General features: G+C 42.1%; 1 protein-coding gene across 6 annotated transcripts in view; it reads left to right on the forward strand.

Annotated features, from left to right (window-relative positions):
* TBX5 (T-box transcription factor 5) overlaps positions 1-2,058 on the forward strand; it is a 43,646-nt gene extending 41,588 nt beyond the window's left edge. For all 6 annotated transcript variants that reach the window (XM_025171090.2, XM_007435040.4, XM_088136650.1 and 3 more), the window contains one exon: positions 1,063-2,058. In XM_025171090.2, the coding sequence (XP_025026858.1) occupies positions 1,063-1,646 (584 nt within the window). In that variant the 3' untranslated portion in view covers positions 1,647-2,058. The remainder of the gene's footprint in view (positions 1-1,062) is intronic.
* Positions 2,059-25,543: the final 23,485 nt, after the last annotated feature.

Genomic DNA, 25,543 nt, shown 5'->3' on the forward strand with positions numbered 1-25,543 from the left:
AAAAGCACACAAAAAAAGCTTTCTTTCCAGTTTTGGGATTCCCACTTGGTGGGTGGCTTCCTGTCCTCTCCCCTCGCTCACTTTATCTCATTTCCTTGCATTGTAATATGCAAGAGGGCTATCTTGCCCATGGTGCACTTCCCCCTACCTCTCAGCCACATAGATCATGCCCTGTCCCAGGAGACAACAACAGAGGGCCTTGTCTCCTTGCTATCTCCCCAATGGCTCAGGCTTGATGGGCAGCAAAAGTCTCATTTATCAAAGCTGCCATGTCCTTTCATGGTTGGGAATCTCCATCCTGAATGATTCTTTTGGCTGCTTTATATATCCAGAATAGCACCTCGACAGGGCATGGCTTGATCTTTCCTTGTTCAAGTTTTAAATCAAACCCATTTCTGAAGAAGGAGAAGGAGAGAAGGAGAAGGAGAAGGAGGAGACAGGGAGGAGGGAAGGAGAAGTGGTATAACTTTTCAATGTGAGAGAAAGGAATAGCATTACATGCCCTTTTGAGAGTACTCCTGTTGACTCCCTTTAACTGTAAGCAAATGGAAAGCCATTGTGCTGTAGTGATTAAGGTGTTAGACCCAGGTTCTAGTCCCTCCTCAGCCAAGGTGACTTTGGGTGAATCCCTGCTTCTAAGGCCAAGAGCCAGTGTGGTGTAGTGGTGAAGGTGCAGAACTAGGACAAGAGAGACCCAGATTCTAGTCCCCCCTCAACCATAGAGGTTCCCTGGGGGGCTTTGGGCCAATCCCTCTCTATCAACCTGGCCCATCTGACAGGGTTGTTGTTGTAAGGAAACATAGGAGGATGAAGTGCTGTGTATGCTGCCTTGAGCTCTTGAACAAAACATAACTCTTAGCAGATAAATCAAGTGTAGAGGTATTTTTTGCATGCTCTGGGGGGATGTGGCCCCGGTATACTCCTTCCAGGCCAAATACGGCCCTTGAGCAGAAAAGTCCACTCCTGATTTGGGGAATGTGACAAGATGGGCTCAGCCAAATGGCTGTGAGATTCAGTGCAAAATGTGCATCTCTTGAAGGCTTCCCATTTGTGTCTTCTCAGATGATGAATGTTCCACCACTGAACATCCTTACAAGAAACCCTACATGGAAACATCTCCAGCAGAAGAAGACTCTTTCTATCGCTCCAGCTATCCCCAGCAGCAAGGACTGAACAGCGCCTACAGGACTGAGTCAGCTCAACGCCAAGCCTGTATGTACGCCAGTGCAGCCCCAGCCCCAGAAGCGGTGCCCAGCTTGGAAGACCTCAGCTGCAACACCTGGTCCACCATGTCATCCTACAGCAGCTGCACAGTAACGCCGATGCAACCTATAGACAGGTTGCCTTACCAACATTTCTCAGCTCACTTCACCTCGGGCTCCCTGATGCCCCGCCTTGCCACTGTTGCCGGTCATCCCTCCCCCCAAATCGGGGACACCCATGCCATGTTCCAGCACCAGACCTCCGTTCCTCACCAGCCCATTGTCCGGCAGTGTGGGCCTCAAGCAAGCATCCAGTCTCCTCCTGGAAACTTACAACCAGCTGAGTTCCTCTATGCCCATGGAATGCCCAGGACTCTTTCCCCACATCAGTACCATTCAGTTCATGGGGTGGGCATGACGGCAGAATGGAGTGAGAACAGCTAACAAGGGAACTGCAAAATGGCATGAGCTTTGCAGAACTGGTTGGACCGAATGTTCACAGATAAGCACTCTAGAGATGGACCAGGCCCTCTTCTCTGGTGAGACCATGGGGTGGTATCACCTCTACTTTGGTGTCTCCAAGCCACTGTCCAACACAACACACCTTTGCCCCTTCCCGTGGCCTCCTCACTCAGCCATCCTGGGTTTGCATTGGTACCACCCTGTAGCCTTAAATGGTTTTGATTTTGCTTCCGAGTGAGATGCCAAGAGCTTCACTGCCCTTCTCGATATGCTTTGGGTGGGGTGAGTGGGGGGAATCTAGAATAGGTTGAAATTTCCCTTCTTTTGATTCCTCCCTTTTCTTTTTGGTGTTGATATTGACAATGTTCTTTAATAAATGATAATATATAGCCTTCTCCATATCCCTTTCTCTCTCTCTCTGTATCCTTTTCAAACCCGCACATCGAACGTCTCTCTTTTTACAGAGATTTTAAAAGCTGCAGATGAAACGAAAAGAGTTGTTAGGCACAACTTTTTCTTTTCAGTTGTTTCTCTTTATTTTCATTACAGGTCCCTTTCGTTTACACCAGTGTTTCTCAAACTTGGCCACTTTTAAGATGTGTGGACTTCAGTTCCCAGAATTCCCCAGCCACCATGGCTGGCTGGGGAATTCTGGGAGGTGAAGTCCACACATCTTAAAGTGGCCAAGTTTGAGAAACACTGGTTTAAAAGGTTTCTTGTCTGACCTTTTCCTCCAATCCTCTCTCTTTCTGATACGTGTCAAATGCTGGAAAATATCAGAAGAAAACTTTCCTTAAATACACAGTCTACTTCATTTCTCCACGCCCTACTTTCCTTTTGCTCAGAGTGATGTTACGAGATCTGAGTTAGATTCAAATAACTCTATAACCATATGCCTTAACGTTTTATGGCAACAATTTAGAAGGAGTTTGGCATTATCTTTTATTTTTATTCCCTGATCTAGTCTACAGTCCAAGGATTTAGTAGTGGTTTCTCAACCTAGAATTAAACTGAGCCAAACCTGCTTATCTTTTTCAAAACCAGCTAAGGTCTTCTAGGCGCCATGACTGCAGTACCTTAAAAATTCAGAATTTACACCATCTATTGGCTTTGGGCCAAACAAGTTGTTAAACAAAATCTTTGGCCGCCATCCAAAAATGCCAGCCAGATAGTTAGTCCTCAGTTCCCCTATAATGTCTGCTGGAAACGGTCCATGCCGTAATGCTATAATGTTTTCCCCATGCATTTGGCGGCCATGATGGGAAGAGCCAAAATAATTGTTGGGACTTGGATAAACTCTACTAAATATTCCCTGCTTAGGGAAGAAGGTAAGCGCTGTTGCCATTTGGGGGGGGGTCTCTGCATGTTTAAAGGCTTTGGAAGACTGTTGATGACCTTGTATTGGGGTGGGCGAGAAGAGTGTGGTTGAACCCCTGTATGATAGATGTGGCCATCAGGTAATTCTGAGAGCACGTTCAGAATTATGTTGATATGGAGTTTTCTTCTTCCTATGGTTCTGTCTGAGATGAAACATGGGACTCATTCTGGCCTCTTTCTGTTGGACTCTGGAGACATCAGAGATGTTTCTGCCCCAGAATCTCTTTCATCTTTAAGAAGTAGGTGGGGGAAGATGAGAGCAGAGAGATGTTGGGGAACAAAAGCTCATATTCCACACTCATCCCAAAGCATTCTTTGGCTTCAGGAAAACACGTGCCTCCACCAGACAAGATGAATTTGTAGATATCAGAATGTCTCAGATGGTCTCTACCATCCAGCCGATGGCTGAGGGGGGAAAAACGGTTTCCGGTTTATTTCTGGAACTTGCATAGCTAAGGTCCACAGCAGAACTAAGATTCAAGAGCTAAGAGCTATTTTGAACGAAGGGCTATTTTAATCCTAACAGATTTCTTTGGGCGCTGTTCTATCAGGCTGCTAATTCCTCTCTGAAATATTGACTTCCAACTTTAGTTCCAACTTGACTTCCAAACCACTTTATGGTTTTTTGAACCGCAATAGGAAGGATCACTTCAAATTGCAGTATCAAATTAAGCCCATTGGTTTCTCAGTTCAAAACTTAATTTGAATGGGAAGTCTTCATTTTTGAAAGATAATCTAGATCAGTGTTTCTCAACCTTGGCCGCTTTAAGGTGTGTGGACTTCAACTCCCAGAATTCCCCAGCCAGCATGCTGGCTGGGGAATTCTGGGAGTTGGTCCACACATCTTAAAGCGGCCAAGGTTGAGAAACACTGATCTACAGGTTATATGTTTTTGATCCTTCCAGGGTTGTGTTTATCAACATACACCGACACATACAGAGATATATACACAAAGGCACATAAAATATATATTTGTGCAAATTAAGCACATATACATATTTCTGTCCATCTGTGTACAGGTGTGGGTGTGCATGTATGCATAAATGCATGTGTACAAGCATAAACTTTTTTAAAAAGCTCCAAATCTTGCAATATTCATGAATTCCACTAGGACACATAGAAAGATTTCTTAGGATGAATTGGATAAGCGTGTGCATAAACATACATTGGGAGTTCCCAATTCACCACGTTTTGTTTTTTTTAACCACAATAGGAAGCATCACTTTAATTAAACACTTTTCTTCCTAACTTGTGTGGGTGAGCTTTTCCTGGACATGTTTACACTACGCTACTAAATATATTGATTTCATGCCATTAACAGTGATGACTTGGGAATTTATGCTTCGGTGAAGCATTTGGCATCTTCTCTTAAAGATCATGAGTCCTTTCCTGATGTTCTGCTCTAGGGCGTCTCTAGGGACAAAGAAGGATGGCCCAAACATATTATGAATTTCCCTATTATTTGTTTCTTGGCTCCCTTGAACCACAGGATGCTATGTGAATGTACATTTTAAATTATTTGGATGGTGTCTTCTGCCCTGGAACCTAACATCTGCCTGCAGTGATCTATCATGTGCTAAAATGTGAAGGAAGCCTCATACAAGAACAGTTTAAATGAGTCTAGTTTTGATTTCTGGAAGGAATGTAAAGATGGTGGAGGAGCAATCCCCACTGATAGGTTTAGGGATTAGAAAAGGCTTCGCCCTGCTGCCTTAGTTTGCCTTCTCAAAATCTCTGCACTTTAACAGTCCTCTGCCAAGCACACAAGGGAACTCTAGACGTGCAACCCATAAAACAGCTTGGTTCTTTTCTCCCAGTTGGGCAGAAAATGGATTGGGACCTGCTCACGTATTTCTGGTTGAATTTGTGAGGTTTTGACTCCCCAGTCATAGTAACAATTCTTTCCCATCTAAAAGTAAGCTTTCAAAATGAAGAACGCTTATGATGGACCGAAAGGCATTGTTTGTATAAGACGTACATTGAGTTCTGATGACTCTGATAAAAACAAATTACTGGAGTCAAAATCTCCAAAGCATCCTATTTTTTTTAATGATAGGCATATATATTTGGTACCTGATTCTAGCTGGCAGACCTTGGGGCTTTATTAAAAGACAAAGTTCATCCAACCAAGCTGAAGTCATGGGTTGCACGAATATTTGTTGCTAGGTTTCAGAAGGTATCTCATATGCTCGTTTCTCCATCAGTTATTTTCTTCCTTATGATTTTAATCACACAATTGATCTCACCCAGGCAGGGTGAACGGGATGCTACATCCAACCTGATCATGTAATTTAGTATTAATATTTATCTTCCCGTGAGCAGCTACAAGCAGTACCTTTGGCTTTTTGAGGATGATATGATGAGCAAGTAAGGGCAAATGAATGAGAACAACTGAGTGCTATGTAAACATTAATTTCTTCAGAAGAATTTTTCAGCACTGGTGGAGTCATTCCCTTGTTGACCATCATGACTCTTAAAAATCTCTCTCTCTCTCTCTCTCTCTCTCAAGATCTTCAAAGCAATGGGCCATTTCCGTGCAATCTGTGTTACATTTACTTTAGATCATTGCACACATCCCAAAATCAAGTTGAAAAAAAAATGTAAACCAAGTCCTGTGAATTTATTGAAAATTGGAACATTGGATCTGTAAATAATTGTTGTATCATTTTTGTCTTCCTCTGTAAAAAAGACAGGACCCCTAAAAACCAAATACTCCTCAAGAAAATTATCTGCATATGCTAGGTGTGATGTTAAACTCATTTGTGTTATAAAGTGCTAAAATAGGTGGAAGTGGTCTCATGTAAAAAAAAAAAAAAAACTTACTCGTAGGGTTTTTGGGATGTAATATTTTGCTGGTTCTATTTATTGATGAATAGGTATTCTAACAAGTAAGCACAGATAATAAAATCAGCAATGCAGCTGGGTTGCAAAGTTACTTCATTTTAGTGATACTCTGGTAAGAGAATTTCTTCATCTCTTTCCAAATTGTACTTTTAAAATACAAATATCCTGATTTTGAAAAGAGGATAGATAAGCATCCATGTGACCAGAAATAAATGTTGTGAGCATGTTAGAATGCATGGAAGGAATAAGAGTACATCTATGCCCACGTGTTTCCTGAGCGTGAGGAGAATCCCTCTAATCTTTCCATATGTGCAAGGCGTAGGACACCTGTTTGTTTAATGCCCATTTTCCTTCCCTTGAGCTGAACCATAGCTCAGTCCTAATCATGATGCTAATAAATGTTCTGATGCAAAGAGTGCTTAAAATCAGAGTGGGAGAAGGTGTTGGGTCTCTCTCAAAGAGATCATCCCAACTAATCTATGCTTCAGGTCTTGAGATGACCAAATGTATCCATGCTTTCCATCTCCCAGAATAGAACCATGAGAGTTACTTCAGCATTTGGTGTTCTCCACCCCACCCCATCCCATCCCATTCTCTGACTGGGCCATGGACTTCAGTGGAGAAAAACAGTAACACTGGATTCCATAAGCAGAACACGATGGAGATGGGCTCCAATGAACATTTCTACCCCCAGCTCTTTCGGGATCTTTAAAATGTCTTGCTTAAAATGTAATCCAAATAAATTCCAGAGAGTTCACTTGGATGTCTTCCTAAGAGAATATAGACAGCACTGCAGCCATCCTGAAGAGAGCAGGGGAGAGAGATAGGCTTCATGGTGGATGAACTTCATGGAGGATGAACTTAGCAAATTTCAGTTCCTGCTTGGATTCTGCTGGCAGAACAGAAGGTAAAGTCAGGGGAAGGCTGGTGGTGGAATATAAATATTCTACCTATCCACCCCTCTCCACATTCCAGCTAGATCAAAGGCACAACTTTATGCACTTTTCCAACATAGCTGTTTTAAAAAATGGGTTAATTGCAAGCATCCTTGAGCCAATCAAGAAGTCTTAATGGGTGAGTGAAGCTATTGCACTTATCTGCTAAGTTGGCTCCTTTCCAGGTTAATGAATGCTTTCGCTCATTTGTTTTAATTTTTTAAAAGCCATGGATTCAATGAATTGATTCTTGGCTGAACAGGAGCACTTCAATTAATCAATCATGTTGCTGATTTTAAAAAATGCAGATAGCAAGTAGGAGCTATCATAACAGAAGCAGTCATGCAATGAAAAGAGAATGTCTCTTACAATAAAATAAAGCTTGGGTGGATTTAAAAAACAACCCCCCAAAGGAATCAATGTATAAATAAAATGTAGAGAGGAGAAATCTGGAGGCCAATTGGTGTTCCACTTGTTTTTCTTCTGTACAATATTATGGCTAAAGAAATTCCTTGAAAAAAATTGAAATATTTCCGCTGATGGAAGAAATGTATGAAATCTAATATAACAAATAATAAATACTGTCAATATGAATTTAACCTCATCATGGTATCACCATAAAAAGATAGCATCTTGCAGCACTGAAGAAGCCAGATTCACCTCAACTCAAGTACATTTTTCCTTCTCCCGTTTATCCAATCACATTGGAATAATCAAGGGAAGCTTGGAAGTTTACCAACTGCAAACAAGAAACTGTCAGCATGTTAAAATGACATTTTTAATAATCAGCCAATTAGAAGCCAATCAGAGTATCAGCTTCCAAGAGAGATCTTGGTGGGTTTCTAGAAGGAACACCTGGAAAAGATTGATCCAGAAGTGGTCAACTCAGAGATGTGATTAATGAGGAGTAAGTCTCATTTAAGTGGAAGTTCTCTGGAAATATTGCTGCTCAGTTCTGAAAAAGAAGACCAGAGGTTTTTTTAAAAAAAAAATTGGGTTGTCAAAGAAAAATAATCACTTAATATGGTTGCATCATTAAAAAGAACAAAGCTGCTGGTTGCCACTGACAAAGTCATCCATCAAGAAAAGCCTTCTGAATTTCTGTGAGGCTGAGTCCATGTGGCATCAGGAAATTCAGAATTTTTAAAACAGAGTTGCATATTAAAAGCCAAGGGCATTTCTTCAGAATGTACTTCTATTGAAAGCAAACCACTGTAATGAGGAGATAATACAACCGAGTGTGGGTGGTCACCAGCAAGACTGTAGATTTCCTATTTCAGATCTCCAGTAACAAGTGTTCAGGATATAGTACAAGGAAACAGCCAGGTCTTGAGTTCTCCAAGTTTATTAGGGCAGGAAACATCTTTCAAAAGCACTTTACTGTGATGGGAGTGTGAGCAAGATGCTTTTCTGAAACAATCAAGGAAAGAGCCCTGTAAGAGCATACTTACAGACATACTTTGGCCAATTCATGCAGATTAGTCCCACCTTGATGGTTGATAGAGTTGGAGTTCCCTCCACAAAGTGATTTGCTGCTCATTGAGGTAGATCAACCAACACCCTTCCAGAGAATTTGGAAGAACAGAACCAAGAGTCATGACTAAGGTAACAATAAAGGCCAGTTGACTAGGAAACTGGTGATAAGATTCAGGTTCACCACTAACTATGAGGCACAATCAATGTGTCTACACAATCCAATGTGTAACTCATACCAGACAGAGACATTTATATGAGAAGCTTTCTAGCCTCTTCTTAAGTCCTGCTGATACTAACTTTCCTAAATCCAGTGGCACACCTACTCAAAAGGGGCTGCTAAGTACTGAATGGATCAGGACTCCCATGGGATCTTTTCTTTAAAATCTGGTCCTTCACAGTCTTTTGCCCTTTGACTCTCAACCTGGTGGTGGTGCTACTCTGATGTACCTGGATGGACTTTCATTAGAGGCACAGGTAAGAGGGACAGTGATGGAGGAAGAGAAAACTTCTCTCCAGGTTTATCTTCCATAGAACAGAAAATTTTAGGGAAGCAGACAGGGGAGAAAATGTTTAGTCTGACTTTTTCCTTCTTTGTTAAAAAAAACAAACAAACAGATGAAATGGTGTTGAAAATAAGTTACAACAGCCTGGGAGCAAGATATGGGCCACCTCATCATTTTTATGGAGCCAAAAATGTGGGCCTTTTTGTGGGTGGGGGGGCTCATGGGGGAGGTTAGAAGTTTTGAAGGCCCTGAATGGAAGGTTAAGAATTACTGATGGTCAAGGCATTCATTTTATCCTTGAAACCCCTTGGACTCCTTCCCCATATAAGCTCTGGTTTACCCACTCTTGGAATGTAACACCCAATGGGCCACACAAAGTCTGAAGTGGCCTTCAGGCTGGCAAAAATTGCCCTGTCCTGACTTAGAAGGATACTGAGACTATCTAGAACATGCAAAATGAGGCTACCAGAGATGCTAGAATTGTATTAGATTCTTTCTGAAGTATCTGCACTGGTTACCAATTACTTTTCAGGGACAATTTCATATGTTAGGTTGAATCTTCAAAACCCTACATGTTGTAGGGCTTGACTATTTGATGGATCATCTCTCTGATGTATAAGCCTGCCTTTGCTGGTAAACATTCACCTATCTGCTACACCCTTCATTGTGACTCCTTGAGATTTGGCTTCCCCTACCCTTTTTCCTAGAGATCTAGAGGAGGAAGACCAGCTGGCCATTCTCCTTATAGCCCCAAATCCTGGGAAACCTTATCTATTGTTGCCTGACTTTGACTCATCCTACTGTGATGTTAGGTGAAAGATTGGGCATGTGTTGTTAAAATAGGGTGAGCATAACTACAATTCTGTGGGTTTTTGCCCTTCTTTCCATACATCATGAACCACAATTCAAGCACTGAAGCAAGTGTTTTCTGGCTAACACTCATCTTCATATAATTTAATTTAGCAGCAGTGAGCAAGAACTGAAGGTCTTTCTCCATCCTTGATGACCACTAACATCAACTTCCCAATCTGGCATGGTCCAGAAGCATTGATAAGGCATCAGCCCCAGCCAGGAGAAGAACAGAGCTTCTACATCACAAAGACTGAGAAAATGTTGGTGCTTTCTCCCCTTGAATTTAAGCAAACGTGGGCAGATGTGGTTCAATAGAACAGGTAAAGGAGATGAACAGAAGGAACCTCTACATCTGACTTCCATATGAAAAAGTGATGGAGCAGCTCTCTTCCAAGGTTACTTAGTGTAACTCAGACATAGCAACAACGAAGAAAAAGATAAGATCCAGGCATCCAATAAATCATGATAGTCCTTCTTTGTACCTTTCAATTTATCTTTTCTCCGCAGAGAGACATCAGAGACAGAGAAGACAGACGGGGATCCTGGAATATGCTTCTACCAGGGTCTGGAAGTGAACCAAGAAAAGGGATAGAGTTACTGGTGTCTACACATGAGCCAGGACTAAAACCACATTAAAATAAGAACTGCATTCTCTTGCAGTCATAAGAAGGATATGCTGCCTAAATGAGAGGAGGCATGAAAAATATTTCAACCTTCTCTTGAAAAAAAGGGGGAAGTGAACAGAAGTTTTAGATATTAAAAAGGGGTTGAATGCAACCTCAAAAGACAAATTCACCCTGGGTTTTGGAAGAAAACAGGACTGGAAGCTCTAAAGCCAGACAGAAACCACCATGCTGTTAGAAAATTGGAACAGCCCAACAGCTTTAGGATGAAAAACCCTGCTAGGTTGATCACAAAAGCTTGTATTAGTGGATTTGGCTTCCATAGATATGATATCTAAGCTAAGGAAGCATTGGGTGTTGTTCCTTGCCTCCTCATTCATCCTAAATCTTATGAAAAATCATTTTGGGAAGCTTTTTTTTTTAATTTAGGGAGTTGTAAGAAATTGGTCTCTTGATTTGCACTTTTAGTTTAGTTGGATGGATCAATTATTATTAATGAGAATAACAAAAATCCATCAAGGCTCATCCAAGGCTTAAATAGAAATCTGTGGGTGATGCTAAAGCTTTCTCCACAATGAAAGACACTATCTTCACTCAGGTCCTGAAACCTTTTCCTTCAAACAGATTCCTTCCTTCCTTCCTTCCTTCCTTCCTTCCTTCCTTCCTTCCTTCCTTCCTTCCTTCCTTCCTTCCTTCCTTCCTTCCTTCCTTCCTTCCTTCCCTAAATTTTGCAATGCAGTTCTGAACTTGATAAGGTGCACTAAAATTCATATTTTATAGGGAAATGAGTACACAAACACAACATTTATGGGAAAATGACGTGGAGTGAGAATATGCTCCCATAAACCACTTTATCATCTACAGTACATTAATCCAAGCTTGCTTATAGAAGAAAGAAAGAAAGAAAATGTATTAGAAGAACATATAAAAAAGAACCTATATTAAAAAAACAAAACTGGAAGCAACAAAATAGCTACAAGAAATACTAACCCAGTAGCTAAAGGAGGAAAGAAGTTTGGTACACTGAAATCTCTAGCTGTCCATCATTTCTGATCTGAGTAAGCTCCTGGGAGGTGTTTTTATGGTGTCTTCTCAGTGGATGACATAAAAGTATGGGAAGCCAGAGAGACGGTTGAGTGCCGAAGGAGATAATGGTCCAATGAAAAGCAGATTGTTCACCCATCTCCTTTGGATACCTTAAAACTCAATAATCACAGGAGTCTTTCACCTCTGCACAAGTATTTTGAAAGCAAATGTTCTTCATCACATTGTGTGCAAACTCATAGGAACCAAAAAAAAAAAAAATGCAGAATTTCCCTGGCCAGAATTAGCTAACATGTCTACCAAAATAGTTTCCACCTACTTCCCAGTTGAATCAACTTCTTCCTGTGTTAGTTGATGCAGTAAGAGAGAGCCATCAAAACATTGATGGAAATGTTTGAGTTGGATGTTTCATTTTCCCATTAAATTCATTTCAGTTGCAAGGTGTTTCGTAAAACTAAATGTATTCAAGTTTGGGGGAGAAGAGGGACCAATTGGTGCAGTAAAGTCTCTTCATTTTTGTTCTTAGAAGTCAATTGATTTTGTCTTAGGAAGTGGGTCAGAGAACTCCTTTAGCCAATCAAAGAAGGATGGTGTGGGCTGGGGTGTGTGAAAGAGGGAGCAAAAAAGCAGGTTTCTTAATCTTTCCAGCTAAGTGAAATCATCTGCCTTGGCATATTCACCAAAAGATGTACAGTTCACTGCCTTGTCAAGCCAGGATATTAAATTAAGCAATTTTCATCAGATAACACATCTTCTGGTTCATGTAAAATGTCCAGCAAATCGTTGAGCCCATAATTCAAGCTGACTGAAAGTGAGCTGTTAATCCATTTCACTTTGTAGATATGCCATTGCATGGCCAAGAGGCCAACACAACGGGTATATTCCTACTGCAGTACGGCGTACATTCCTTGGGCCATCCTTTCCCCTGATCCTTTTTTCCGTCCCTCCAGATCTAGCAGCAACATTGGGTTTGCTCTAGATAGGTTGTGTGATGATACCACCCTTGTCCTCCAAAGAACACAAAAATGCCTTCGTGTTTCAAAGAGTATTTATTAATTACATCAATGTATATAGTTGCCCATCTTGAAATTGCGATTCTGGGTGGGGAATATAGGATTAAAACCAACAAAATGACAACAGGAACAACACAATTATAGCATAATGGCAGCTGAGGACAATCTAACGTTATTAGATGATGTCAAGAGAAATCCATGACAAATGAAAAAAGAATCCCTTATATACCTTAGAGACTCTGCCTCTGCTTCTCCCTTGTCATTTCTCTGAAACGGCTGGGCCAAAGCTCAGCTGCGATTCATCATTTGGAATTTGTGTGATCTATGGCAGCTTCTCTTTCGGATCTTTTACTTCAGCAGTAGATAACTTGCCATTAGACACAATCCTTGTCACTTGCTGCATCTCCCACCTTTTAAATGACATTCACTTGGGGCCAGCCCTATCATTGGGCATAGAAAATGGCCACTGCAGAAACCTGAGTTGTGGTGTTAAGAAAGCAGCCAATGATGGCTTATTTTCTTCACTTTTGTGAAGGTGGGGAAAAGTTGGTATGGCTTTAATTCCTCCTAGACCAAACTGACTTGGCTATGCCTCTTGATGAAAGGGGCTAGCTTCAGGCAGGAAAAAGTCTTCAGTTTGGGTTAGACCAGATTCCATTTATATTTGCCTTGGAGTGAACGGATGTTTTGCACTTGGAAACTAACTTCTTATACGGTGTTGTTTTTTTTACAATTTGTAAGAAACGCAGCAGGAACATGGGGTTGCTTGAAGACAGTTGTGAATTCGCTAGCTTCGTTGGGGGCTTTTCAGGGGCATGGGGGGCTTTTCCACAAAAGGTAAAATGAATAGATTTAGGGTAAGGGTGACTTTACACCTTTGTGACGCTTACTTTGCCAAACGCTCCCTCGTCCCCCGCTCAGTGATGCTGTTGAATGTTAATGATTGCCGTAAAAATTGAGTGCAGATTAGGGGGTAGGAACTCTAAGACACACACACGCACACACACTGCTTATTATTCCTGCTTTGTCTCTGTCCTCTGTTATTTGCAGCTTAGGCACAAGCTGTTCCCAGACCTAGGTGATTGCAAAGAAATCTGATCATCCTTTGCTGAAATCCTTTTGCAAAACTTTCTGTCCACACACATCAGAAGCCCTTAGATAGACAATTTAGTGGTTTGGCCTTCTTTTTTTTCTTTTTCTTTTCTTCTTCTCTTGCTTTTTTTCTTTGTTCTGCTGAACAAAATAAAGACACGTGCGTGTATTCCTTCGTAGGGGTAAGACCCATAGACTACATGTCTAAAATACGTGCAGATTTTGCGATGGCTCCCTTATTTATACTATCCCCTCCTGTTTTATGTACTTTTATAGTTTTTGACTTGTTTTTATGTATTTATTGTTTTTAATGGTTGCACGCCATCCAGAGTCATTTTATGTGAGATGGGCGGCTATATAAATATGATAAATACATACATACATACATACATACATACTGTACATACATGCATACACATTCAAGGAGATGAGAACTCATGTCATCTTGACAACTGGCCTCTTTTACTCCTTCCAGGCAGTTGTGGGTTTTATGTGCGCCTCTGAGCTAAGCCTTCCTCTCGAGCAGCCTGTAGGATTTGCCTCTAAATTCTTTCCAGCTGTGAAATCGGGGAGAAGCACTGATAAACTTTTCCCCAGTGTGGGAATGAAACGTTTGCCAGAGGTAGCTTCCCCATGCCCGACTTCATTCTCTCCCAGTTTTGGAGCATATGGAATATATTGTGGTCTGCGAGGGATATATTTTAAGAATTCCTCCTGTATCTTCTCAAGGCCTGGCGTGCTGCAGGTGTCAGCAAAGGTTGCTGAACATCTTGGCTTCCTTTTATCGTAAGGATGGGGGAGAGAGTTCATGAGACACAAAGAATCCAGGCAAAGCTCCCTCCAGGGCTGAAGATAAATAGTATCGGAGGTTTCAGCGCTGCTTCTGTAGAAGTTGAGGCTCAAACTGCGGGCAATGGCGGTGAACATGGATTTGGGTGCCTCTCGAAAAGTGACTCTGCTTGCGTCAGAGAGGATGCAAATGTACTGGTGCTGTATTCCCTCCCTTGCACACCGTTCTTGTCCGGTTAGACTCTGATATTGCAAAGAAAAGAACAGGTGAGGGGTAGGAGATACAAACACACACATACACGGTCACATCAATGCATCGCACATAATGTAAATCCATTATCCCTCATTGCTGATAAAGAAGAATGTGTGTGTGTCTTCAAGTCAGTGTTGACTCCTGGCGACTGCCTGGAGAAGTCTGGGCGGTTTTCTTGGTGAGGTTTTCAGAAGTTGCCCTCTTCTTCCTAGGGCTGAGCGAGAGGGACTGGCCCAAGATCCCCCAGCTGGACCTGTGCCTAAGGCAGGACTAGAAATCACTGTCTCCTGGTTTCTAGCCTGGTGCCTTCACCATGACACCTGAATGGCTCTTGTTAAAGAAGAAGAGTGGAGAATATAACTGTTAGGTTCTTGGTGTTCTCTGAGCTTGGCTGTTTTCCTGCAGGCGCTTCATTGTCCAGCTATGTAACGGCATCGGTGCTCTGCTCAGAAAACACCAAGAACATAAAACGAGAATTCTCTGAAGGTAGCCATTGTGCTCCACTCTAAGGAAGACATGAGAGTTTGCCATTTGCAATAAACAGTTGATAAATGACAAATGAGATAGTCGCCTTCAAATCCCTCTGGACCCTAGTCACATCATGGACATATCTCAATGTGGGGTTTTTCTTAGGGGGGGAGCAATTATATGAAATCATTGCCATCTTCTGGGTTGTCTTAAGTTCTTTCCAATTTAGCCACAAGCCCTGGGATTTTCTGAAGGTCTCCCATACAAATATTAACCCAGCCCAATACTACTTAGCTTTTCAAGATCTGCCAAAATTGGTAACACCCTCTCCTTATTTTCATCCTAGTATATAACTCTTATCTGGACTAAAATGATACCCTATAAGAGGAAAGACAAATTCTCAATGAAGTCTAAATGCTATGATGAATTGAATTGAGATACCTAGTATTTTCATCAAGAGGTGCTGGAATATAGTAAGGTCAGGTGCCAAATTCAAAGAGCAAGTTACTAGGAGGGTACCTGCAGCCCACAGTCTGTGAGATGGCTTATCTCAGAGAGATGGACTGGCTAAACCAAGGTTTAATGCAAAATGGATCTTTTTACTTCCTAAAACAACGTTACATACATAATATTGGCTCTCTCTCACCAGTGAGGACCTCCTGAGATGTATCTTACTTATCTAAACCATGAGCTTCTAATAAAATAAAGGCAAGGGAACTCTACAGGAACTAATTTAACCAATCTAGTATTTTCCCTTGACATTCACCTTCCCGTAGGCAGCAGGCTGATGTCTAGGATGGGCCCTTTGATCAATTTTTGATGGACAATCAAATTCCTGCTAGTTCCTAAATTCTTGGGAAATAGAAAGGACCAGGGAAGATGATTCATTTGACACTCTCTAACAGCCTCTCATACCCCAGTCACTCAACCAAGATAAGTTCTGCCTTGACAGTAAAGAGATCCTGACTATGAATCCTTGTTAGTACATTTTAACACAAAGTGGACTTTTGGAAGACTATTTTTAAAAAGATATGCAAGATAGAAGTGCATGCTGGGTCTCAATACTTTCCACCTTTAACTACTTTTTAAAAAGAGAGTTTGTTCGGCTTGAATGAATCAATATGAAGCTGCTGTGATTTCTGCTGTCTTTCACGGGGAGGGAGCTGGGAGAAGGTTTGATGCAGAGAAAGCCAGCAATCGTGTTCCCATAGGGACAACGACACCTTGTGTGTTTTGACAGGGGAGAGGCTATTTTGATGCTAGCTAGTCTGTCAGACATAATGTTTGCTTGCTTCTGCATTTGGTTGAGTGGGGATGAACAGAAACCAGGCGCAAGTTACAGATTGGGAAGGTTTCAGGGTGGCACCTTGACCGGCTGCCACAAGTGTTTGGATCAATACACCAATCCATTATTGCTTCTCCAGGGTCAGAAGTCAGCTTGGTCCATCTCATTTGGTCTACCTAAGTGCAAAACAGATGAGTTGGAAAAATCTGAAGGCAAACTCAATGAAGAGAGAAGGTAGCTGAAATGTTCACATCACGCTTTCTCCCAAGCTGGTTGATGCTGGCTCGGTGGGAAATGGAACCACATTGAAGAAAAGAGGTTGATCTTTTCACTTCCCACAGGAATTAGAAGGGTCACTATGATCTGTGAGCCCACAATACGCAAAGGGAGAAACAGTACAAAGGGAGTGGGCCTGGATGCTAGTAATCAGGCACAACTAGAAGTTGTATTAACTCACAAGATGGCTTCATAGAAGGTTCAGGGTAGGCTAAACTAGGCTGGGATAGCTTATGACTGAGTATATTGGGGGAACTCAGACAATATCTTGGTTTGTTCTGGGAATTTATGGAGGGGCACAGAGAGGACCTTGGAGAAGATACACGGAGATTGTAAGCAACACGTGAGCTCAGTCTAGAAAGACAAGTAAACATGAGAAAAACTCAAAATAGCCCTGCTTTGACTGTTTTTGGTCAAAGAAGAAGGGAAGGAGAAGGCTTTCAAGATTCAGTTATTATAGCTTCGATCAATAAAGTAGAGGTCCAGTATTTCTTGTATCTGTTTCTTGATCAGGCCTGCCTTGAAGCGCTGACATCAGATACTAGGTGGTCTATTTGTCTGGGCAATGAATGCTATTGTGATGGAAAAATAATAAAATAAAGCTTATGGAAAGTTAGAGTGGTGTAGTGGTTAAGGTGTTGGAGTAGGACTGGGGAGATCCACATCAGTGTTGGGCTACCCACAGACAATATTTTATGGTTTTAATTGTTTCAAATTGCTTTATTGTTTTTTAATGGTTTTGTTGTTGTTTTGCTGACTTATTTGTATTTGTTTCTGGGCTTTTTTTGTTATTTTTTTAACTGTGTGAGCTGCCCAGAGCCACATATGTGAGATGGGTGGCAATGTAAAGTAAACAAGCACTCTCTGTACTCCAACCCACCTTACAAGGTGGTTGTTCTGGAGAAAGGCGTGCTGTGTACATTGTCTTTTGTTCCTGGAAGAAAAGGGGATTGCATTTAACAAAGAAACAATATTTGATTATTTTTACAGGTGTTTTTCCTGCTTCTGTGCCTGCTTTTCTACGTATGTTTCTGTTTGAATGCCGAACTGCCCAGAGTTACTTGATTAAGACGGGTGGCCACGTAAATTTGCAGAACGAAGGATTGAAGATGTGATACGAACCTCTCAAGTCTTTTGTTAGACTGTGAGATGGCTCGTCTCAGAGTGATGGACCAGTGTGTTGAGTCAACCCAAGGATTGGATGGATCTGAGTAGACAGATGGAGGTTTCTCCTGAAACTTTTGGGAGAGAGCATTTTAATTCCAGGTGAAAAATGGCTCCAGAGGAGCATTTTTAGAAAGATGGAAATGAGAGAGACAAACACGGAGAAATAATTTGGTGATAGGGGTCCTCTTGTCACGATGGTTACGTGTTCTAGGAAAGCTGTGTGAGGCTGAAAGACCTTTTATTAGAAGACAGACAGAGAAGGTGAAAGGGGGGGCAACATGCATAGGATCTTGTTAGCAAACCCCATATTGATCTTCCTAAATAGAGAAAAGAAATCTTGTACATTTAGGGGACGGAAGGAGAGGGAATGAATGAATGCGTTCCCATTCCTGCCAACATGGTTTTCAATTCACCCCCTGGGCCTTGTGTCAATCTAACCACTCAGGGTAGGAGAGCCATGCTCCTTGCTAAATCAATGTATCTGTCAGTCTGAATTTCATAGGTCTGAGCATGAATCGCTTGCAACCGTGCTAATAGACGGGATGTACGCAGCGTGTAGAGAATTTGCCAGACAGTTGAGACACCATGGAAGTTGAGTCACCATGCCATGTGACATCTTGGGTTGGGTAGAATTGAAATGTTCACCTTGTATATTTTGGGAGGAAGGCAAACGAGAGTGCTTTTCATTTGAAATCAGCATATGGAGCCTGCAAGGGAATAACTGCATGGGTGAAAACAAGCAGTTTGTCCCTGAATTTTTCAGGCAGGTATCTCTGTCCTGCTACTGTGGCTTTTCTCTAATAATTTTATGAAGCGTTAAACAGATAAAAACTAATACAAACTGCAAAAAATAAGACAGGAAAAATGGAGTGTGCAGAAAAAGAAAAATATACACGTAGATAGAAAAATAAAAAAGAAAGAAAAGTAAAAAATAGCAGAAAAAGAAAAAAGAAAAAGAAATATATCTTTCTTGTGACGAAGGGAGAAACTCTTTCTTTATAGATTTCCAAATACGGATTTTCCATTTCTGCCCTCCGGGAGAAATTCTCAGGCTGACAAACGGGAATGACAAATGCAAATCGGAGCAAAACCATCATCAAACTTCAGCCAGCCCAAATGACAATTCAAGAAAGAGCTGAGACTTTAAAAAAAACACCCCAAAACTGAGGTCAGCTTAAATGATGCATTACAGCAGGAATATAAGAAAATGAAAAAGACTGGAGGAAATTCAAAATACCTATTTCTGGCACCAAAAAGGTAACAGGGTTGGCGCCAGACGGATCTCTCCGTGGACGTATTCCGTATTTAAATTGTCTTCCAGGGGCCAATTTTTCCTAAATTGGCTTAAAAGTCTATAGAATTTATGATAGTTTTTCCTTGCTACTTACAGTGTGAGCTGCCCTGAGCATTTAACTGAAGAGTCATAAGTAGAATAAATAAATAAAATCAATAATAACATCTCCATGCAAATTAGGTCAGAAGGATAAATGAGGTTAGAAATACTTGCTGTGAATTTAGGTCCTACTGCAGAAGTAAAGTAAATTGAATCTGACTTTGGTGATTGCTGTCTTCTTAGAAGCAAAAGAGAAATGCCTTGCAAATGCTTTCTTCTAGGATCTTTTTCAACCTTACAGTCTACCTGCAGCCCTGAGATTACCTAGTGGTCTCCCATCCAACATCGAAATCTCAATCAGGAATCACATCAAACTCATCTGCCAACAAAAATCCTTTTGTAAACCCAGCTATCACTAAATGGCAATTATTGTCATAAAATATTGTTATTCCCTTTATGGAACATTTGCTGGACAAACTTCAATAAACAACAATAATAACAATGTTTGAACAGGATGTAGGTAACAGCTCCCTCTGCTGGGTGTTTGTGAGTTGTTTGAACATGACAACACTGGCTTTTTTTCGAAAGCTTGCATTAAAATGTAATTTTGTCCCCCCCACTGCATGTTTCAAATTAACGGTTGCCTATTCCGTGACCAGCCTGGCTTGAAGCAGTCTGAATGGGAGAATTTGCTTATTTTTAACAACAACTTTAATCTGAAGCTAAAACGGAAATACTATTTTTCCCCCTTTCCATCTTAAAAGGCTTATTTGCTGATTGCATGCGCGCCCAGAAAGATGAAAAAGAGCTTGCTTTTCCCCGGTTTCACTCATGCCTCTGTTTTTCTCCCATACGATCAGCGACAGACTGTAAGCCACTTGGGGCAGAGACCAACTCCACGACTCTTGCAAAGTTCCCATGACTGAGTATACGCAGATGATAATTAAGCATCTCTCTAGTTGCATTGAAACAACCAAACCGGGTTTGATGGTGACTTAAAGGCTAGGGAGATATTCCTGGTCTATTTATAAATAATTCTTTGCTCCCTCCTGGAAGCGCATGCAATCATCAGGTAATTTGGTGGGGAATTCAAACTGTAGCCAAACGGGGGTCTTTAAATAGCTAACTTTTCCCTTTGTTTCCAAGGTACCCAGTGTTTATACATGACAGCAAAGCGAAAATGTACACAGTCGAGACAGACGAAATAAATCAAACGAGATCGCTCCACAGCAGGGTGTGCAGATTTTAAGGTGGTGTATCCGAAGCCTTCTCCAAATCGCCCGAATCTGGAGCATCTGGGACTTCTGCTTCTGAGGATCCAAGATATTTTCGATTTTGTCGGCTCCAGCCGTGGAAAGATGCCAGTGGACAGGTTTCTCCTGCTGTACTTTCTCCTGAAAGAGAAACCTTCGCTAGAAATCTTGAGGTCCAGAGGGTGCTTTTCACATGAATGACAGTGAACCTGGGGTTGCTTCGCGCTTAGCGCAGGCTTAACAGGAAGGGTCAAGGAGAGATAATTTATTTTGCACGGAGGAAAAGCTCACAGATGTCATTCTTGGAATATATAAGGCAGAGAATAATGCATTTATGTCGCCCTATAAAGACAATACCCAACTCGATGAACCAGAGCAGTGTTTCTTAAACTTTTTGCAAAGATCTTATTTGAGGGCTAAGGGTAGGGCAATAGACTTTGAAAAGCTTTCAAGTGCCTCTGAGCAGGTGCAGAGTGTGGTGGAGCAACGGAAGCTCTGCAGAACGTTCACAGGCCAATCTCCTTGTAGACTTCTCCTAATTTTGCTCCCCCCCCCCCCGCTTTTGCTTGAAATTAAGTTCTTGTTTTGGAGAAGGCAGAGGGAGGGAGGGGTGGAGCAGTCCATGACGTAAAACTTCCCACTTTTAAAAATGACGGAGGACCCCAAAAGAGCTTTTATGGGCATGGATTATATTTATTAATATTGACCGTATTCAAAATTAACATGGATGCCTTCGTGGAACATTGAAGTATTGAATCATACAAGAATAACAAGATGAAGCCCGTTAGATATTAACATATTTTTCCTGGGGAAAAAACCAAAAACCTATGTTTTTAACAAATTAAAAAAAAACATGATGAGAAGAGTGACCTTGTTTTAAATGTTTGCAAATATCTTTCAGATCTGGCAAATCATTCTGATTTTGCAGACTACCGAGAGGGCCGTGGGGGACCCCCCAGCAGTCCTTGGACCGCACTTTAAGAAACGCTGAACTACAGGATTCTGGAGAGGCAGCTTCTGTTGTTGCATCATCACCATCTAAATTTATATGCTGCCCTCTGGGCGGTTTGGATCATGCCCTTTTACACATTTGCTAAATTCTGGATGTGTGAAAATAATCCATGCATTGTCTCCTTTCTTTTCTTCTTTTCCTCTTCCCACCTTCTCTGCTGTTGTTTCTCCTTCATCTGGTTTTCATCTTCCTGTCTCCTCTCCTCCTCTTCCATCTTTCCCTTCTCTCTGTGTCCTTCTTTCATTTCCTACCTCCCTTCTTCATTCTTTTCTTCCTTGGCTTCCTCCTCTTCACACAGTTTTTGTTATAGGCTGCCATACCGTGGTTATATCGATAAAATAAGCTTGCAGTCAGTATCCATTTGAGATACTCCAGGCAGAGTTTAGGCCAACGTACACAATTTTAAATCCTATTGATTCCAGGAAGATTTTGCATGATTTATGGGGCAACATTCTGCAGCGCTTAGGAAGCACAAACCAGCTTCAGAGAGGAAGGATCCTCAGGCTTGCAAAAAAGGAGGAGGAGGGGGGAAGGGGAAGAGGAGGTGGAGGAGGAGGAAGAAGAAGAAGAAGACAGAAGAGGAGGAAGAGGAAGAGGAGGAGGAGGAAGAAGAAGAAGATGATGATAATGGAAGAGGGGGAGGAAGAAGAAGATGATGATGATGATAACGGAAGAGGAGGAGGAGGAGGAAGAAGAAGAAAAAGAAGAAGATGGAAGAGGAGGAGGAAGAAGAAGAGGAGGAGGAGGAGGAGGAAGAAGAAGAAGATGATGATGATAATGGAGGAGGAGGAGGAGGAGGAGGAGGAGGAGGAAGAAGAAGAAGAAGAAGAAGAAGAAGAAGAAGAAGAAGAAGAAGAAGAAGAAGAAGAAGAAGAAGAAGAAGAAGAGTTCATTTCTTTTTTATCTTGATCCTGTTAATGATAGCACTCTTCCCACTAACGGTTTGCTGTTAAAAAAAAAAATGTCTGGTGCAAAGATCCTATTTGAGGGCTAAGGGTAGGGCAGTAGGCTATGAAAAGCTTTCAAGTGCCTCTGAGCAGATGCAGAGCACAGCGGAGCAACGGGAGCTCTGCAGAACGTTCCCAGGCAAATCTCCTTGTAGACTCCTCCTAACTTTGCCCCCTCCCTCCCTCCCTCTCTCCCTCCCTCTCTCCTTCTCTTGAAATTAAGTTCTTGTTTTGGGGAAGGCAGAGGGAAGGAGGGAGGGAGGGGTGGAGCAGTCCATGATGTAAAGCTTGTCAGATTGAAAATTTTTAGACCATTTCCTCCCTGTTCCAGGCCTGGGATGTCTGGTCTGGAAGCTTGACTGCTCTGTGGATGGGGAGACAAGACAGACAGATTCCAGTGACTCATCCCATCCAGCCCTCAGCCCCCTCCCCAGCTTCATCAGCCGATAATGCTGGGAAATCAGTTTCTCTTCATTAAAGCAGAGTTAAGGGAGAGAGGTTGAAAGTATAGAGATAACCGGTAATCTTTCAAAATAAACAGTTCATATTTGCTCAGACCCGGCCGAGAACGTTCGGCCGGTACAGGGGAGTCCACACACCCCGTGCGGGGCCTTGCGGGGGAAAAAAAGAGCAAGTTGATGGAAGGGTTATTCTTGTAATTTTGCATTCCCAGGAACAAAGGGGGTAAGGTGGGGGGATGAGGCTGGGGGGAAAAGGCAGGGCGGGGGGAAGGAAGATTAATCGCATGGCTGAAATTGACTGAGCTGGGCCCTAGGTCCTATCTCTGCTCTGGCATTTCCTTTTTCATCTGTAGGGTGTCCTCGCGAAGGAAGAAGGAGAGAAACGGGATGGTGAATTTCAGAGAAGAGAAATGGCCAGGAGAGGATGGGCCACCGAGCCACACCCTCCACGCTTTCAATCCAGGTGGGAAACCTTTAAGCTTCTCAGAAGAACTTGGTTGACCACTGCTGGAGGACAATCACTAGGCTCACATTGCTGTGACTTACTTGCCCTGCTTTGTTTGGGCTAAATCCAACTTGGGGGCCTTTGCCATTGGCCCAAATTACCCCAGCCAACAGCTTTGGAATGGTGCCTCTCCATGATTCGTCCTCATCACATCCTCAGCCTGCGAAGGAGGCAGCCTTAAGTTGCCCTGATTGACTGATTATTCATTCCCATTTGTTTAGCTGCCCATCTCAAATGTATGACTCTGGGCAGCCCACAAACCACGTATCAACCCCCCCCAACAATACAACAATTTAAGAACAGTCAAAACCATATGTAAACCATATGAAAAAAACCATAATTCATAGTCATCGATACAGCCACCGCACAGATCCTACCACCCTTCTGGCTCCCCACGCCCACTGGCAAAACTATGTTTTCAGGGCCTTACAAAAATGATATTAAAAGTGTCTTTTCTGCAAGGGATCACCAATGTATCCCATAGCAGTTTTCAGCTGGCACTGGGGATGGGCTGGCATTGGGGATGGGCCCTTCAAATCAGCAGTGGAAAAAGAAGAACTAGGTTTTCATGGCTGGTTACCAACCCATCAGCTCCTCATTCCCTTACAGACAGAAACAGAAATGTGCTGGGAACACCGGAAGGCATTTTCCGAACATCACCTTGGGGGGGGGGGGGGGTTCATGGTCTACACAATTTAAGAGCTGCAGATGGTCCCTGAAAGCCTCTAGACACCCCCAGATTTTTATTTTTATGTTTTAACGAAAGCGTATTATGTACGTGACTGGAGAGAGGTGCAACGGGCTATCTTTGATTTTAAGGAATTATAAGGAACTTTTAAACTCGTCAAAAGCCAAACGGAAGTCCTTGCCCTGAAACCAACAAGCACCATTTCTTCTGCACCCTTATGTCTGGCATAGCACAAGAACCGATTCTTGAGACTTGTAGAACACTGTCTACAATGTTTGCTTGTAGGATATTATCTACAATGTTTGCTTCCTCGTGAGCTAACTTGTCTTCCACTCATTTAAAAGCCAGAAGATCCTGCTCCTTGTATTTTTTTTATTTTATTTGCTCACTACAGATCCCACCAGGTCATGGGGACAGTGGTGGGACAAGTTATAGCAAGCCCCACCCTGCAGTGACATCACTGCATGCCCCTTTATAGGTCCACATTGAGGTGCTGCTCTGGGTGGGGGGGTTGCATAGGGAGGTCACTGCATGTATTCAGGCACTGCAGAAGCACATATGGCTGCCTGCTTGCTGGCAAAAAACAGGTCACCTTGTTTCTTTGGCCTGTTTTTTGCCAGTAAGGATAATTAAGGAAGGGGGTATTTTAATGGCTTTCTCTTTCTTTCTTTCTTTCTTTCTTTCTTTCTTTCTTTCTTTCTTTCTTTCTTTCTTTCTTTCTTCTGAATATTTATTTTACTATTTTTTTTGCCAAGTATTAGCTAAATATTTGCCAAATACAGGTAGTCCTCGTTTAGCAATTGCCTCAGTTAGCAACTGTTCACAGTTACAACGGTGATGAAAAAGGTCCATAAAGCAAAGGAAAGCTAAAGTAAGATTGTAAGCACAGCCGCTTTCCTTAACGACCAAGTTACTGATCCCAATTGTGGTCGCGAATTGAGGACTACCTGTATCTACTTGGATTTTTTTTTTTTTTAATTTTCTGAGAATCAAGTTATGATTGATTGCACTAATGAAAGGATGAATACCCAAATCTCCCTCCCTTTTATCCCTGCAAGAAAAATCTATCAGTTTTAAGGGGAAGGATCATCTTGAACCAGAGTGTTTCCAGTCCAACACCTTCACCACTAGATCACCCAGGCCAAAACCATGGTGTGATTTTGTTTTAAACAGTTCAGGTTGCAAAAGCCAGTGCTCCATGGAGTCAGAAAGGTACTGATAATCCTGGCTGAATCTGAAAATCATTTTTCCTTGCTAGATGAATGTATATTAGGTCAAGCTAAGTCCCCCTGAACTTGGAAAAGCAGGGTGGTGCTGGTGGCTGGGGCAGGGTGGAGTCATCTGACTAAGAAGGAGAAGAACCTGCAGCCAGCAATAAAATTAACTTCCTCCACTCCTATATACAAAGCTTTTCCTCTGGAGACTGATGACTTCAGATGATCAAAGTCCATAAGTGGTTCTTATGCTATCGGTTTCACCCCCTTAATGCCTTTCTGTCAAAACAAACCCCCTGCAAAGAGCTTTGAGGGCGATCATGGGATTGTAATGGCTCCCTACCCCTTGCAACCCCCCCCCCCTAAGTATTTGGTAATGTATACAGAAAAACCTATTAGATCAGAGGGTCTAATTGTACTCACGGCTCAAAGTAAACCTCCTTAGGTCTGCAAGATAGCCATCGATAGA

The sequence above is a fragment of the Python bivittatus genome, unplaced genomic scaffold (genome assembly GCF_059951505.1).
Source record: "Python bivittatus isolate LINGU-HERP-01145 unplaced genomic scaffold, Pbiv_v1 ctg000110_np1212, whole genome shotgun sequence".
NCBI lineage: Eukaryota > Metazoa > Chordata > Lepidosauria > Squamata > Pythonidae > Python > Python bivittatus.